The sequence below is a fragment of the Semicossyphus pulcher genome, unplaced genomic scaffold, assembly GCF_022749685.1.
Source record: "Semicossyphus pulcher isolate SPU_LCO1_2020_fin unplaced genomic scaffold, fSemPul1.0.p SCAF_13, whole genome shotgun sequence".
NCBI lineage: Eukaryota > Metazoa > Chordata > Actinopteri > Labriformes > Labridae > Semicossyphus > Semicossyphus pulcher.
The window spans coordinates 21,882,325-21,900,136 of record NW_027211637.1 but is presented as its reverse complement, the minus strand read 5'-3'; the positions used below and the strand labels follow the sequence as shown (position 1 = coordinate 21,900,136).

Below are 17,812 nucleotides of genomic sequence, written 5' to 3'. Positions count from 1 at the left end.
TTTCTACAAGTGAACGCATATACAAGTATACAGCTCACTTCAGTTTATATTTGACGATGTGCTTTGTGGTAGTGCTGAAGCGATTAGTCAATTTTTTGTACAGAAATCTGCAACTTTTGGGATTATTGAGTAATTATTGAAGTCACTTTTTAACCATTAATAGCAAACATTCACCTGTTTGAGCATCTAAATGAGTGGGATTTGCTGCTTATGTTGTAGTGTTTGGGGTTTAAACAGACGAAACAATACATTTGACATACATTTCTTCAGTATTATAATTACTATTATGCCACAACTATTAATCAATACAGAATATAATCATTACTTGCAGCCATACTTTTCATCCACCCCACTGCTGAAAATAATTCACGGTGAAATGGTTTTACTTACTGTAGACGATTCATGTTGCAAGGCACCCCTAAAACACATTGTTATATTGGACTGAAGGAGCAAAATTGGTCTCTTTCGCCCTGCAGTTATTAATATTTATTGCTCTTATTAAAACGTGAATAATAAAGGGGGAATTCTCCTTGTTTAAAACGTGATGAGAAGCCTGTTGAAACACTTTAATATAGTCGTCTGTGCCTCTAAAAGGATAGTACAAAACAATTTGCTTTGTTCTGAATATTATAAAGTTATTACTGAAAGTCTGGCTACAAATAGTATGCGGATAGACTAATGAAGACTTGCTGCTGAGTTGCATTATGGGAAATGTAGAATGAAGGATTTTTGGAGCTTCATGCATACATTCCATAGTGTGTTAGCCTCAATTATTACAATTTTTATATGTTTTAAGGCTTTCTGAGAGTGTAAACTGCTGCATCCCTCCTTGTTCTTCTACACACTTTAACTAAAGAATACTTAAAGAACTCAAACTTTTTTTTTTTTTTACCTCAAAGACATTGAGACATGTTTTTTGGCCAGCCCCTAATTGGCCCGAGCAGGAAACCCCGCATATTTTTAGCGTTTTTAGCACGGCCCACTTTCCTGGTGTCCGAAACGGTCTCCCCTCTGCCTCCTCGCCTCCCTCTCTCCTCCTCTCCCCCCTCGCCCCTGTGTGCAGTGCTCCACACTGAGTTCAGCCCCTTCAGTTCAGCCGGAGGCTCGGGTTTATCTGGGACCAAAGAGGACGCCATTCAGGAGCTAAGCGCCGTCAGGTGAAGGAAGGCTCCGTGGCGGACGCTGGGGGGGAGTGAGAGAGGACCGGGAACCAGGGATTTGACCTTTTTCCGTTTAAACTCGGGGTTGTGAGGGCGACAGGGAGCCATGGCGGTGTTCTCTGCACTTTGGGTGCTCTTACTGTGCCAGCTTTTGACATCCTCCTCAGCCCAGGTAAGAGTTAGCAAGTGCTGCATCCTTTCATCCAGCTGCCTGTATGAGGTTTCTCTGTGGGGTTTGCTGGTAGCGTTTGTAGCCTTAACTTTCTGCAAAAAGTCCTGCAGGCTCACCTATTAAAAAGAAAAGCTATTGTTTGTGTTGTTGATGTTGATTACAGCAGCTCAGGCCTGACCTGCATGCCCTTTATCCTAAAACGTGATCCTTCTCAACAATAATTTATAATAGACAGAGTGTGGGTCTCTCTGGCTCTGTAGGCCTGTTACAACTGTCCCATGTCCGCCTGATTGTGTGCAGGTGTCTGTGCTTTTCACACTCCTTGCTGAAGTTGGGGTTATGTTTTCCCTGAACCTGAGGAATGCACAGATTGGAGATCAGTGCCACAGTGCACAATGCCACCTCTGTTCATTCAGGCTCCCTGACTTGAGCTGAGACTCTGAAGCTCATTTGAAAAGTGCTCAGTGAAATAAGTTTATTGTGTTTAGATGAACTGTGAACTTTTGGTGTATGTTTGTATTCATGTAAATCTAGTTGAGCCTTCCTTTCTGTGCGCAAGAGGGGATTTGAGCCTATTTGCATCGTGGTTTAAAAATGTTATAGCTATGTCGAATCTGATTTATGCAAAGCTCCACCGTACGAATGAAGCCAAATAATTTCAATTTTACAGCATAGAATTTTTGCTAATTTTCTTTGTGATTATCAAAAGATATAGGCTACAAGATTTATAATTTTCTATACTATTCAGATCATATCACACCTTTAAATGTATGCATTACTTGTGGTAATAAATGTAACAGTGGAAATGATTATATGACAAGGAGATAAATTCCTGTTTTGATTATTTGCTGTTGCAGAGGCCGGGCCCCAGAGGAGCTACTGGGCCACCAGGACCCCCTGGACCACTGGGAAAGGATGGCACTGATGTGAGTTGACCAGGGTCCAACCGTATCTTAACTTCTTTACCAATGTGCCGTCTAACTTTTGACCAGTTTTGGTGCCACCAACTCCAGTGAGTCGATAAAACAATAGACGTGAGCACCTTATTTTCTTTCTGTGACAAATTTACTCAAAGTCAAATTCCAGATTAACCAAAAATTAGGACAATATTTTGAAATCTGTGCCACAGCCTTCCTGTAAACATTCAGTCAGTGGTTTCACTTCTGGATTTCCTACTCAGCTATCTTCCGTATAAAGTGTTTTCTTTGTGCATAAATGTGGCTGAAATATGTCAAGATGTTAGTTTTTATCACGTTGACTCCTCCCAAAGCCCCTCCTCCGAGTACGGAATCATAATCGTGCATGTCAGGTAGGCAGGGTTGGAGCGTGTGTTTATTAAAGAGACGACTGAAGCTGAAAAACTGCCTGGTTAATTATCCTCTCACATTGAACCCATGAAAGGTTTCATTATATTTATACTGTCTAAGCTGTGTACTTCTTCAGTAGTTGGTAAACTCATACAGTATAATATCAGTCAGCCTCAAATTTAAGCCACAAGACTTATAACTGTTTAAGGGTTATGTCTGGTTGCTGATCTAATGTTATGGTTAAAAGTGATTCGAATTAGTTTGCATAAGAGGAAATTGGATTATGGTTAAGCCAAGTAAAAAGAAAAACATGAGTATAAAGATGACTTAATGTGTAAAGCCCTTTAAATGTTGTATTCCTTTATTTATATGTGTTTGATTTTTGTCTTAACTTTCTGCTTAATGAAAAAAAGGTTGGTCCGGGTATTTCCTTAGTTGTGATTATTTTTGGGTCTCCAGTAAAGTTTAGGCACACAGAGAGCCCATTCATACATTCCCCATCCCTGTGAGAGCATCTAGAGTTTCAGCTCACACCTTCAGCCCCCCTCCTCAAACCAAACTGAAGCTGTAATCATGTGACCGGCCTGCGTCGGGTCACTTTAGGAGTGTTTGCTCTTCCCCCAGTCACTGCAGGAGCTAAACATCAAATCCTCTGTGCGAAGGCAGACCAAACACTAGCTGCTTCAGTCACTTTGATAGTACTGTTGCTGGTATTATGCTATGTTACTGAAGAATTTACACCAAGGCTAACTTGAGCAAATAATAAATACATAAAATGCATTTTGTTGGTTTAATTACTATTTTTTCTCTCTCATTAACAGGGCAAACCTGGTCCTGCTGGACTGCCGGGGAAATCTGTAAGTATTCCTACAACTCAAGTTTCATTAAGGGACTGTATGAAAATTATTTGCCCGTTGATCAGGACTAAATGTTACTTTGTAAAAAATGAAGCTCCTCCCCCAGGGTTATTGTTTTCTTTTAACCTTCATATTGACCTTTCCTTTTCATTACCAACAATTTCTCATGTGAGATGTACTCATAAAAAACTGTGTCAAAGAAAACCTGTTAGAGTACATCTAAACAATCCATAAATATATTTTTAAGCATATTTTAAATTAAGCCAAAAATATAATTTAAAGAGAAAAAAAAATTAAAGACCCTCCTCTGCGATCCCAAAAAAAAAACTACTCTACCTTCTGCCAAGAACAAACTTAAAATACTCTCCCTCTTTTCTGAACCCTTCATAGTCATTTTCATATAGTCCCTTTTATGACCCCAAATTTGTCTCAAAGGCCTTAAAATCTCTTCGGCACAGTCTATCCTTAAACTTTTGATATGGAAAAAGTGTCCACAAAAGTCTCTTAGTGTTTAGATTAAAGAGTTAGAATAAAGAGTAAAAATAATGTCCGGTAGCCGAGAAAACTTATCTATAAATCTGTCTTTGAAGGGTCCCAAAGGGAAAGCTGGAATACCAGGGTCAGCAGGAAAACCAGGCCTGCCAGGACTTCCAGGGGTCGACGTAAGTGTCCAATAAACACTCACACTTACAATTTCTCGTCTGACACCAACAAACCACCTTTGTCTTTGTCAATAAATGTCAAGAGTCAATGCCTAAACAGTTATGCCATAATGTAGCAGAGCAGGAGGAAGTGATGTGCAGCTGACTGATGTACTCTCTCTTCAGGGTTTGACGGGTCCTGATGGTCCTGCTGGGAAGGATGGACCCCCAGGGGAAGCAGTAAGTGTGTCTCAGTCTTATGATCACTTTAAGTCAGACACTAGTAAAGCATACAGACACATATGTATGCAAAAATCCTGCGTGTTGATTGGATAGTGCCGTGTGAAGATCTTTAGGAGGGTATAACGGGGACAAGGCCTGTGTTTCCTCTGTCGGCCTGGATTTGTCAAGGCGGCTCAGCCTCGTGGGGAGAAATATTTTTAATGAGGGATCAGAATCGGATTTATTTCTGCTGCTTCCCTAATCCGGCCCGGAATGCACACTGTTTCCCACTAATCTGTGAGACTGAAGGGGATGATGATCTGTTGCCCCGATGAGAGAGAAACAGGTATTATCCTCAGACAGCAACAAGAGAGAGAGCATCAAACCTCATGTACACTGCTACATCTTATGGTTAAACAGGACGACTGTTATATCCCTGCGTTAGATGTAAGATAGGAAAGAAGTACACTGTCTGAAGACTGATAAACCCCCCTCCCAGCAATTCAACTAATTAGCCAATCTAATAAGGAAGCTTGATCAACCAATGTCCCTAATTACGCAGATTATTACACTGTCATGGCTGCTTCATGGTGCTGAAGAGTCAGGATCAAACTGGAGGTTGAGACGGAGCATGAGCTAACTACATTAGGTAATCAGCTAACCGTGATGATGATGTCGGTCTTAATTTTACTTTTTTATTCAAAAGTCATTTTTAGCTTCATCGCAAATGTTTGTCTGTGATTCGTGCACCAGAACACCCTGTTGTCTAGTTTGCAGACTGAGGAATGCATTGAAAAAGTAGCATCACTGTGTTAGGCCTGTTTGTTTGGAGTCTTTGGTCCTCTCAGGCAACACAAATACAGCTGGGTGAGAGGTAAACAAAGAGTTAGAGGAGGAGGACGAGAAGAGGCACCGCAGGAAAACACAATTTGATCATTTATTTGTGGAAGAATTTTGTAGGAATGTTTTTTTGTTGATGAAATAATAGAAGAAAATGTAATCAAATTGGAGACTTCAGTGGAAGAGTATCTTAGAACAAAAGTTTTTGTTATTATGTCCTCCAAGGCTAACAATACCGCGTATATGAAGTGCTTTGATTTGCAAAAGAAGACCTTTGATACCAAATCTATTTCTAACATGGATTCTTTGATTTTTTGCCTACTTTAACATATTGCAAAATTATACATCAGTGCTTTTATACCATTGTTTTTAAGGTGGTGAAACAGCACATACATATACCAACTCCTACACAAGGCTTTATAGTAGCCACCCTTATAATAACTTTAAAGATATGTTTAATGGCAGCCTGTCAACGACAAAAAGACAAACTTCACAGACAGGTTAAGAATTGAATCAGTTAAAATACTTTGAATTGTTCACAGTGAACACTTAGTTAGGTTAGGTTACCTCAATTGTACCCGTAGATAGATTTGGTTTACAGTGAGTGAGTCAGCCTCCTTTTACACACACACAATAGACAGCACAAAACAGACTTGTAAAACATGAGTGCTCATGACTAAAAGGATAACCCTTAGTAAAAACAAGTTAAAACATGCCATCAATATAAACAAGATAAACAACAAGATAAAATGTGAGGATATGCATAAATAGTGGATCAATAATACAAGATTTTGCTATATTGCTAAAACTCTGGCTGGCTCTCTTATTAGTGTGCCTGCACGACTTTTGAATGAATAAGCCCAATGTTTTTTCTTCTTTTTAACTATGAGAAAGAAAAGTTTCCATTGTGTCCGTTTATGTTCAAATGTTCTGAATATGTTTGATTATGTCTAAGAGATGGACTGTGGTGTCTTGTGTTGCTCTCTGCAGGGTGATGCTGGACCTCCTGGGCCAGCTGGACCTCCTGTAAGTACCCCACATACTGTGTAACACCAAAGAAACAACACATGGGTGCACACACTTCCCTCCAGTCCTCTGATGTGCAACCACTTTACTCGAACCATTCTAGTGACAACGTTACGCCTAAAACATTTCCACATAAATCCACGTATCTCTGCGCCCGTTGTTGACTGCATTGGATAATTTCATCCTCCTAAGCTCCATGTTTTTCTCCTGTAGATCCAAAGCTATAACTCAGCTCTAATCAGACTCAGGTAGCCCTCAGTTAACACAAAGATAATGAGGACCCCTTAAAGCGACAGTGTCATATATTGTCCTGTAATTCTCTGATTATAGATTGCTCTTATCTGACTGGGCTGCAAAAGTATATATCCACCTCACAGCGACAAGCTGAGAAAAACTTTCACAGTGGATTTAATGCAGTCATACATCACAGGCTGGATATTGATGCTGCGAGTAAACCTAATCATCCCCTCGGTGTTTGTGACTTAATTTGTCTTCCTGTGTCTTCCGTAGGGCAGAGGGAGACCAGGAGCTGCAGTGAGTACACAACGCTGTCTTTTTATATCACGCTTATATGCAGAAAGAGTTTGTTGTGTTTTTGTATCATTCTTTACACGTCACAGCTTGTTTGCATCCTTGTGCATGATTCACAATGTAGCCCTGATTTTATACTTAGTCAACACATGTGCTGTGATGTCTTGCGCGCACTGATTGTTGTTTGTTTTCAGGGATTACCTGGAACCAACGGGCTGCCAGGCGGAGTCGGGCCACAGGGTCCAGCAGTGAGTATCTGCCTGATCTTCCCAATTACACTTCCTGTCATCCTCACGGAGCAGATACATCATTTGATTTACAATGAGATAATTCTTCTTATCTTTTCTATTTCATTCGATGCTCGATTTAATAGCCAGTTAGCCAAACAAAACATTCATCAAAACGTATCATCCGTTTAGTTTTATGGCAGCAAAAGTCGTACACGACCTTGTTATTAGAGCTCCGTTGAATTTTAATAAGATACTTGTACCCTAACGATAAGGACAGAAACCCCTCCCCTTATGCCCTCATCCCAATACTTACACTTAACCTACCACATGAACCTTAGTGGTCACTGCAACCCAAGCAGCATTGGCAACTTCAACAGACCCAGGCTCTGCCATGCAAGCTCCGGGTACAATAATGTATTCAGCACAAAAAAAATATAGAGAGAAGGCTAGAGAGAGAGAGAGATGTGTTTAAAAGAAGACAGAGAAGGCAGAGCCAACAAGTACAACGTTGCCCTAAATTCCAGTATGATGTAGCGCAAGCAGGAGGATAAGAATACCCACTGGAGAGGAAGGATTCTTCAGTAAGTGGACTGGCCGAGTGTGTCACTGGGTCACACTTTATTTGGATTATCTGACGCTCATAATCACTTCATGTTTCAGAAGACACAACAGTATGGTGTGTTTTAGCATTAAAAATACAGTTCAGGTCAGTATTAGGATTGTTTTCAGGCTCATATGAGGTTTACCATAGTCTACAGAGATGCACTTTTTGAGTTACACCTGGTTTTACATATAAAAATCCTCTGCTTGGATCTCTAATTTATGTCTGGTATGGTTTTTCCACAAAAAAGTTCAGCAACCTTGTCTTAGAAATACATCAGCATAACCCTGGGAGGAATCCAGAATCTTTAAAATATGGACATATTTTGTATTCAAGGTTTAACTCACAGGAGGTCTCCTACTTCAATTACAATCTAGTCTCACTGCAAGTGCTTGTTTTCACTTCAAACATGTTTCAGTTAGATGTCGGATAAGCTTCCGACTAGTTGTGATGACGTCCTGTTCATACATCCACATTTTAAACTCAGATTTAATGTTAGCAGAGAGCCTTCCTACCTTCAACAGGGTCCTCACCGTCATGACTCTTCCTAGCCACGCCCTGAGGAAGACCTGATGAGGGTTGAAAGCGGTCGGCGTTTATTTCTTTGATATCGTTGGTTTTTTTACGAGTGACGTCCTGATTCAATAAAGGTTTAAACTACATCCTCGGCTCGGTGCGAGTGTACCTGAAGAAAGCCCAGTGGCTTCCCTCCCTCGATAGGGTTTTAGCCTTCAAGAACATTTGGCTCTTACATGGAGTTTAACACCTTGCTACCTTGAGCACCCGGTATCCCCCTTTTTCCTAGGGTCGTCAGGTGATTGTCGTAACGGTCCAGATGACTTTGCGTAGCTGTATTGTTACAGATTGTCTCTTCATCATTTCTTTAAACTGGCACTGAAGATATTTCTAATCTTTCTGCTTTCTATTAATGCTTTTCTCAGGGTGCTGAGGGTCTTCCAGGACTTCCTGGAACTGCTGGCACTGATGGACCTCCAGTAAGTAACGTTGTGCGCATGATAACTGGGGATGCTGGTATCATAAAGTCATGTGATGTATTTTTCTGCTACCTAGTGGATTTCTTGTTGAATATTTATGAATTTATTGAATACCAAATGTGTGTTTTCATTTCTCCCTCTCACAGGGTCTTCCTGGCACTCTTCAAGACCTCAGCGGTGACCTTCTGGTAAGTTGCCTGTGCACATGTGCGAGCTGTCTTATGGCGTCAAACTACAGATGCATCCTCTGCATGCAGTGAGTGTAGAGTCCTGCTCAGTGTTTGGTCTCTGTCCTCTGCAGTGTCCTGCAATCTGCCCCCCTGGTCCCTCTGGGCCTCCTGGGATGCCAGGATTCAAGGTAAACATAGTTTCTGTCACAGCTGATATGTTAAATGCTTTATATGCTGCTAAAGATGTCTGGAAGTATGTACAACTTATGTCGCCCTGCAGTCTTACAATACATTTCCTTAATGCTGACTTATGTATGTCTTTAAACGTGTGTGTTTTTGCTCATGTAGGGTCACACGGGGCACAAAGGAGACAAGGGAGAGCTCGGGAAAGACGGAGAGAAGGTGAGTTTTTAGCTGATGGAGATATTTTGGCTGCTGTCAGTGATGAAATGTCTTTAATGAGGTTACAGATTAACTCTTTGTGCAAAATATCCTCCTGATTTGTTGCCCTCCTGAGTGTCATGTTCTCTATCTTCAGGGTGACGCTGGTCCACCTGGCCCACCAGGTATTCCTGGGACTGTGGGTCTGCAGGTGAGTTTTCTCAGAACATTAGTTTGGGTTACTTTTCCTCGGGTATCTACACAGCATTTTTGTCCAATAGCATATATTTAGTACAACATATTCAGGCCCTTTTTTGAGGAATGATTGAACATCCTGAGTGTTTCTTCACGCTGCTCTCGTGCTGTGTTTCAGGGCCCACGTGGTCTCAGAGGATTACAGGGCCCTATGGGAGCTGTAGGAGACAGAGTAAGCAACTTTACGAACACAATCGCTCCTTTCTTTTTCTCTTCTCATCACTTGCAACGCCGACATTTCAACTTATGTGCTCACAGTAGTTTTCCTTTGTCTCTAGGGCCTGCCTGGTTTCAGAGGCAAACCTGGCATCACCGGCATCATCGGAAAGACAGTGAGTCTCTCTTCGTTCGTAACATGCTTGAAATTTAAAAACAGTGTTTGGTAGTATTTCACAGCCAGAGTAGACAACTGGTCCCATCAATGAATAGCTGTGTGTGTTTCATCTGATGTCTCCAGGGTGACGCCGGGGAAAAGGGACCACAGGGATTCAGAGGACCCAAAGGAGAAATAGTGAGTTTAAGACTTTGATATGTGACCCTGATTTTCTCACGCATAAGATGGATAATAAACACCTTTAATGTGTCTTTTAACAGGGTAAAATAGGTCCCAAAGGAGGTCCTGGGGGAGCCGGACCCAAAGGAGAGCCTGTAAGTGCTTATCAGAAAAATGATCTGTATTTATTACATCACATATCAGAACTACAAGGATTATATTTGATGTCTTCTTCAGGGTATCCCTGGCAGAGATGGCAAAGATGGGACACCAGGATTAGATGGCGAGAAGGTGAGTTGCACCTTTTCTTTCTGCAGGTAGATTAGTTGTGAGTCTGCAGCCTGAGTAAAGCTGATGTCACAGTGTTGTCTGTGTCGATAGGGTGACGCTGGACGCCATGGGGTGGTCGGAGAGAAAGGACCAAACGGCCTCCCTGTAAGTATTTCTTATTCAAATCTAGTATTTCCTGTCTAACTGATAATAAAGGATCTTATTAACCCTTGTTGACCCTGATTCTCCAGTTTATGTAGCAGTTTAACTGTAGTATTCACTCTTTATAGCTCTCTGATCAGTGAAAATGGGGCGCTAAACTCCTGAAAAAAGAAAATGAATGAAAATACTGCAAGTGCAAAGTCACATGGGATGCATCGTGGAGTTATAGTCATGTATTCTCTGTCTCAGGGTCTCCAAGGAAAGGCTGGTACAAAGGGATCCAAAGGAGGAGTTGTGAGTATCACACAAAAATAGAAACGATCTTTAACCTTTAACCCGAGATAAGACCCACGGAGGATAACTGTTATCTTCTTTTACACCAGGGCGACCCGGGGAAGACTGGGGAGACGGGACCCTCTGGAGAGCCAGGTATTCCTGTATGTATCTGACAGGCTTTTATCGTGGGGGGGTTACACCGGGTCACAGCCTCTTTGACATGTCACTTTACCCTCCATCAAACCTTAAACAATGTAACACCTCGACTCTAAACGTCCCTGACTTGTGCAACTTTTCTGTCCGCTTTCAGGGTGACATCGGCATCCCAGGAGAGAGGGGGATCGCAGGACCCAGAGGAGTGGCTGTGAGTTCACGCTAACACTGTTAACTAAGGCCACTCATACATGAATATTGCTGCACTGCTTGCATAGACATAACAGCTTCAACAGGACGGTAAGAATAATGTGTGCACCATTAAGACGCCTCTTAGACTGCACAGATCTGAATTTAGATGAGGTATTAAACACTTTAAAGTATATTGATGTAATAGCCAGTGTGTTTTTTTCAATGCATAAAGACATAAATATAAAGACAATAAAGCATTCCAGCATAGAGCGTTCATTTGCTCACATTTAGATGACATTGAATAGCAGGACGTTAAACTGCTGCTCCTTGAAGTCAACGATATTCTGCTGCAAACTTACTAAGACTATTGTAGCAGATACAGTGGCTTGTTAAGGTGGAGTTTCTTAGCAATGAAGGTCCAGTGATGAGAGCAGGTATTCATAAAGCAGGACTTAATAAACAGAGGGGTCCTTGTGTTTTTTACATCAGACCCTGCGGCAAGGAAAAACGGATAAAACATCTCAGGAATTAACGCACTCCTCACTGCATAATGAATGAAACCTCACACAAACATTGTGCAGGTTGTTTTTATTTCTTTGCTGAATGTTAAATCTTTTTTCAAGGGGAGACATCATTAACATGCTGCTTGTGTTACTACTGTATCCTCTTCCCAGTAACCAGTAAGATCACATGACACTGTCTGTTCCAAACAGGGAGGAATCGGACCAGCGGGCAACTCCGGGCCGCAGGGAGTGAAAGGCTTCCAGGTCAGTTTCATGACATCAACAATCATTATCAGTTTTTTATAAAGGATGATTTTACTCACTGGCTGCGTGCGTTACACACTGCAGGGGGTTAAAGGAGCCTTGGGAGATCCAGGTCTTCCAGGTCCGACGGGAATCCGTGGAGACTTCGGTGAAAGGGTGAGTGTGACGTGGGAGACAAGATTAAACGTGTCCCAGGGATACGTGACGTCATGCGGTGTAATCTATGCGCTGTATAGAGCTGCAACTTCTTATCAACATAAAATGGGTTTTATTTGATTATATTAATTAATGATATTATCAAATAATCTACCTGTTGTTTTCGAGATAAAACGCTTTGTCTGTAAAATGTCAGCAAATATCAAAAACGTCCCAAAGTCTGTTTTTGGTACAAGATACACTTTTTATGTTTGTTTTTTAGACTCTTAGAATGTACTATATTATTATCAGTGTCTATATATTGTATTGTATATAATATATATATATATTTTTGTCACCAGTATATGTAAAGACACTCTGCTAGAGACAAAAATAATTTAAACAATTGTTAAAAAGCAGCTAATTTTGACTCACAACATTAAAGTCATTATTAAGATAGTAGATAGCAAATGATCTACTAATCAATACAGCTCTTAATAATGAACAAAAGAAACATGTTTAGGACCCTAAAACTACAAAAGTCTTCATCAAAGTCCCTCCTTTGATTTCCAACACATTCACACACAGAGCACAGACATGACAGTTATCCTGCTACACTGATGGGAGGCTGCTGTATGTCAATAACCAGGTCGTCCCTCCTCAGTCTTAGAGGTACAAACTCAAACTGCAGCCAGGAGAGGTCTCAGACACAAAAAGGCCTCCTGTTCACGATCGGAGCACAGAACAAAGCCGGCCTTTATGGTTCCCCCTCAAGCAGCCCACCTCACTTCCCTTCATCCCCCCCGTCCCTCTGCCACAGCCGGCCGTCCACAAAATGTCTCTACATGACTCTCATGTATTTACTCTCTCTCTCTCTTTTCTCAAACATATAGGGTCCAGTTGGAGCTTCTGGAGCTAAAGGAGACATGGTAAATATTCATAAAGCTGGCCATGCATAAATATGACCTCCGTTGGGGGCTCACCTTATTTTCTTTCAGAAACTTGAGTTATTTGTTTCTCAATTTGTTTTCTTTTGATGCTAAAAGTATTGATTTTTCTTGGTCCGGGGCAACTGTTTCAATGAAGAAAAACAAACTGAAATTTGGAGATTAAATTCTTGTGTTGTGTTGTGTCTCCAGGGTGTGGCAGGAAGTGATGGTTTACCAGGAGAGAATGGAGAACCTGTAAGTCATTTACCTACTGCTTGATCAAAATCCAAACACATGCGGTATAATGACTCGTAGAGACCCATTACTTTATTAGCAGTAATTAGTTTAGTAGAATTGATCCAGAACTGCACGATTTCCACCTAATTCCTCTTGTCCATTTTATTTTTTATTGACTTCTTTATTCATTTACTTAAAGCTCCTGTGAGGAACTTTCAGTTTGTGTTGATTCTGGCGCCCCCTGTGGACAAAGCCGTACCTCTTATCTCTTGGCTGATTTTGTCCTGTGCATGCTTAAGTGTTTGTTTTTAACAAAAAATCTCATCCTGCTTCAGTCATATGTATCACTTTACATTTTTGCCTTTGTAAACATAAACAAAGGCAGCGTGCAGTTAACCGCTTCGTCTGACACCTACCCTCCGACAGTAGTTTCAGGCATTAAAAATAACTATATACAAATGATCAATGTTGTCGCTGATGGTCTGGTAATCAAAATTAATTTCAGTCTGTTTCCTAACCAGGGAAAAACTCTTCACAGGAGCTTTAAATCAATTGTATTTCTTGGAATTGCATTAACTGTATGAAAGGTGCCTTACAAATTAAAGTGTGATTGTTGAATGAGTGCGATGTAACAGTCTGTTTTATATATTTAATATCTGTTTAACACAAATGTGTCATTATTTTCAGGGTCCCTTTGGCCCGGTTGGACAAAAAGGACAGGTGAGCTCCATCAGTGTTTCATTTCCACTGTGTTTTTACTTCTTCTGACATGTTTTATAACTTCACTGTAATCACAGTAACACACTAGATATTTGCCTATTAGCACTAAGTAGACTTGGATCAGATGTTGTGAGTGGGTGTTATTCGCAGGACAAGTTTGTTCCAAACTCCCTCCCTCACCAAACATTGAAACCTGGTGCTTTGCTTTGAGCTGTCGCCCACTTGTCAGACTCACTGCACATGATTCTGCTTCACATTCCAGGTTTAATAGGATTAATTAGAGATTGGTACTGCTGCTTTAGCTTTATTGGCCTGTTCGCTGCTATCGCCACAAGGGAGAGAGACGAGTCACATTAAGCTGCCGCACAATTTATGCTATTAGAGACTCGCTAGTGATGAGCCTCGCTCTCGTGGTCTCATTTACTGTGTGCTGTGCTCGTTGGAGTAATTATCAGGCTACAAGACGCCATATGAGTCCGCCCCCGCGTTGTCTCAACAGACCCAGTTTGCTCTTTGGTTAGTGTTTAGTCAACAATCAGATCAGAGGCTTATGGATTCTTTTAGCTCCAGGTTGGAAGAAATTGATTTCAGCATTTTGTGGAATATATAAAGACTTATTGAACGGGTGTTTCTTGTTGATTACAGTCAGGAAAGCGGGGTGAACTGGGACCTAAGGGCGTGACAGGACCACAAGGAGAGCTCGGGGCGAGAGGGCCCCCCGGAAAACAAGGAACAATGGGCTTCCAAGGGGAGCAGGGTCTGCCTGGAATTTCAGGAAAGACAGGTGTACCCGTAAGTATACTCCGCTATAGGATGCTTGTAACGAAGTAAAACATAAGAAATGTAAATTTAATGTGCCTATATTAGGTTATAATTATGATATTAATGTCCTATTTACTTGTGATTTAGGGTCGGCTTGCAAGTGAGCAGCACATCAGAGAGCTGTGTGGCTCCATGATCGATGGTGAGACATCTTAATGAATCTGTGTCTGCCATTCACTGCAGTGTTGAAGAAAATGGGAGGTAATGTTTTGGTGTTTCCCATCATGCAGATCAGATTGCACAGCTGGCTGCTAACCTTCGAAGACCCCTGGCCCCAGGACTGGTGGGTCGCCCCGGCCCTGCTGGATCTCCAGGAAAGACAGGAGTCGCTGGCTCTATCGGGCATCCAGGTTCCCGTGGACCTCCGGGGTACAGAGGCCTGCCGGGAGAGCTCGGAGACCCAGGTCCCAGAGGTATGAAACATGAAATCAGAGCAGACTTTTGATCTTTTGTTTGGAGCCAGAAATCACATCTTCAGATGTACAATCACATCTTATTATGATTAATACCGTATTAAAGTTAAATTACAAATACATTAATTCAACAAGGAAGGAAGCCCTGTTTTCAAAATCCTACTAATCTCCACTAAAAGTGTAGAAATATAATCTGCAAATTGTACTTCAAGTATCAAAAGTAAAAGAGGTAGGAACTCATATTTGTGTCAGCAGTATATTTAAATATTGTATACACATGAAGGCAGTTTAGTCTTGTAGTTCCAACATCTCTTCAAAGGACATGGGAAAGATTAAAGGATCAATCTGAGGGTGTGTGTTTGTAAAAGAGAACAGCATAATGTTCTGCAATAAAAATGTGCTTTTATTTTTGTTAGTTTTAACCTGTTTAAGCCTTCAGCAGTTACTTAAATGAAAGTTTTAAATGGGTAATATCTCTTTTTTGTGGAACTGCCACTTTAACTAGACATCCAATACCCATACCTCCAGAAAAAGATTTAGTGCATCCCAATGCATGTATGTTAAATACATTACGCCAACATACGGTTTCTTAACTTACTGCATTTTTCAGCAGCAAGCCAGCATGCTTTCTTGACTTTTCTGAACACGTAATTCTCTGTGCAGCTGTCGCATCGACTGAGCCGACATGCTACAGACTGTGCGTCACTGGCGAGCGCAGAAAATGGCATTTTGTATCTTCAAAGCAACCAGTTTTTTTAACAATATTCAAATTTTGTGTGAGCGAAGTTCAAGGCCCGATGTAATGACAAAGTTGTACGGTCATTAGTATGCACACTGCATTCAAAGTAAACTTAAAAAAGGAAACACTGCTGCAATGTACCATGTTATTCTGACAAGTCACTAATGAAATACGTTTATCAAATGACAAAACAGTTTCTCCTTCTGAAATGGAGCGCAGTGGGAGTATCAAATAGCATACAATACAGTAAGTTGGTTATTTTTCATCACTAATTAAAATGTTCTTTTTTAACAACAGGTGATGTTGGAGAGCAAGGTGATAAGGGATCCATTGGCAAAGCCCTTGATGGCCCCGTCGGAGACCAAGGACTCCAGGGTATGTGGCCTTAAACAGTACAGCTGGAACGTTGTTCCTTACAAATGTTCAAGTTGTGAAATGTGCTGTGTGAGCAAAGCCTGTCGTGATACCATCTGGAAATTTGGAATGAATCATCCTAACAGATGTCTTGCCCAAAAAAGAGGTGTCATAGGTGTTACAAAATAGTGCGATTCATTATGCAGCTTTATATAACTTTTTAAAATCTTAATAAAAAAGCAGCAAAACCGTTAGCATTACTTTTCTTTGGCTCATTCTCTGTATCCTCTCTACAGGTCTTCCAGGTGTACCTGGAATTGTCAAGGATGGGCGTGATGGATCTCCAGGAGATCCAGGTGAGCCTGGAGAGCAAGGCAGGGTAGGTAGGACTGGACACCAGGGACCTCCTGGAATCTGTGATACAACAGCGTGCCAGGGAGCAGCAGCCGCTGGAAAATCATCCAACCCCAAAAACCATTAAACGTGACTTCCTGCCACCTGTCGCCACCCCCCCCTGAGAGGACGGCCGATACGTGAGGGAAGGAAGGAGCGAAAGAAGAGAGTGATCACAGATAAAAGTTCCTCTTTATTTAAATACATGTATCACAACATGGGAACATCAACAGGTGTGATATTGTCAGAGGAATCGAGGAACATCCGAGGATTGACACGAAAACCAACTGAGAGACAAAAACATCAAGATAACATCCCGAAAATAAGTGGACAGAAACACGGAAGAGTCCAAGAGAACAAACACATTGTTTCAAATACTACAGTATCACATAAGAAGACTTGACTTACAAACAACTGGAAAATGAATGATGAGTCCTTTGTGTATAAAAACTTTGTACATGTTTCCATGCCCCCCGTTAGCTTAGCTTTGTTAGCATCCTTCTGGCAGATGAAACTCTAAAAACAACAGTGACTGTCTAAAGTGAATGTGCATGTATCATGGCCCCCTTAATGTAAATCACAGGTGTTACCTCAACATACAGGCTTACAGTGTAAAATATGAGATAGCAGCAGAGGTGAAAAGCCTCTGTCAAGGAGCTGTGTGTGTGCTGTCAAAGGAATAAAAACACAAATACCCAGGTGCTGAGAAATTGTGTAGATTAATGCAAAAAAAACTTTTTGATAATATTTTTACAGCTTGTTTTTTTTTAACTACATGTGAAGCTGATTCTCCAGATTTGGGAATCTGAAACAAAATAAAACTCGTGGATGCAAAAACCAGTCATTGTAAAATCAATTGAAGAGGCTTAGGAGCAAAGTAATTCTTTCCTTGTTTTGTTTTTTTAATCTGCAATGACCACATCCACTATGTACTACCGGTGCTGTAACTATTAAATATACATGACCTTAAATACTATTTATTATTTGTGGGTGACTGTTGTATGTACAGTAAGATGCTACAGCGACATGTTGTAAGAAAGAACAAATAAAGCCACTTTTCAGTAAAACATTACTCTTCTCTACATATCAAATGAACAGTCTGTACTTCAGAGTAAAATGCTCAACAGTATGAAAGTCAAGTCATTAAAGTAGCAACGCGTATTTCCTTTCAAAAAACTTAAATATGTGATAAAAGAACTGAACGTGGACAAGAAAACTGAACCTTAAACATGAACAAAGTGTAAAAAAGTTGAAATCAATTATATAAAAATGTGCTCATGTAATTAAAATTTGCTGGGGAGCTGAAATCTAATCATATCTCAGATATTTTTCAAAGAGAAATAGTGCCACCTATGTATGACTCTTGGAA

The 17,812-nt window shown here is 40.9% G+C and overlaps 1 protein-coding gene across 1 annotated transcript; it reads left to right on the top strand.

Annotated features, from left to right (window-relative positions):
* The first annotated feature begins 1,111 nt into the window (after positions 1-1,111).
* On the top strand, positions 1,112-17,732 carry col9a3 (collagen, type IX, alpha 3). The gene is made up of 32 exons (XM_069661055.1): positions 1,112-1,332; positions 2,190-2,258; positions 3,461-3,496; positions 4,087-4,158; positions 4,324-4,377; positions 6,190-6,225; positions 6,736-6,759; positions 6,951-7,004; positions 8,529-8,582; positions 8,729-8,770; positions 8,884-8,940; positions 9,101-9,154; positions 9,291-9,344; positions 9,507-9,560; positions 9,667-9,720; positions 9,846-9,899; positions 9,983-10,036; positions 10,119-10,172; positions 10,263-10,316; positions 10,563-10,607; positions 10,697-10,750; positions 10,900-10,953; positions 11,648-11,701; positions 11,786-11,857; positions 12,730-12,765; positions 12,976-13,020; positions 13,690-13,722; positions 14,368-14,514; positions 14,632-14,686; positions 14,775-14,957; positions 15,994-16,071; positions 16,347-17,732. The coding sequence occupies exons 1-32, from the start codon at positions 1,267-1,269 to the stop codon at positions 16,529-16,531; spliced, it is 2,037 nt and encodes a 678-aa protein (XP_069517156.1). The 5' UTR covers positions 1,112-1,266; the 3' UTR covers positions 16,532-17,732.
* Positions 17,733-17,812: the final 80 nt, after the last annotated feature.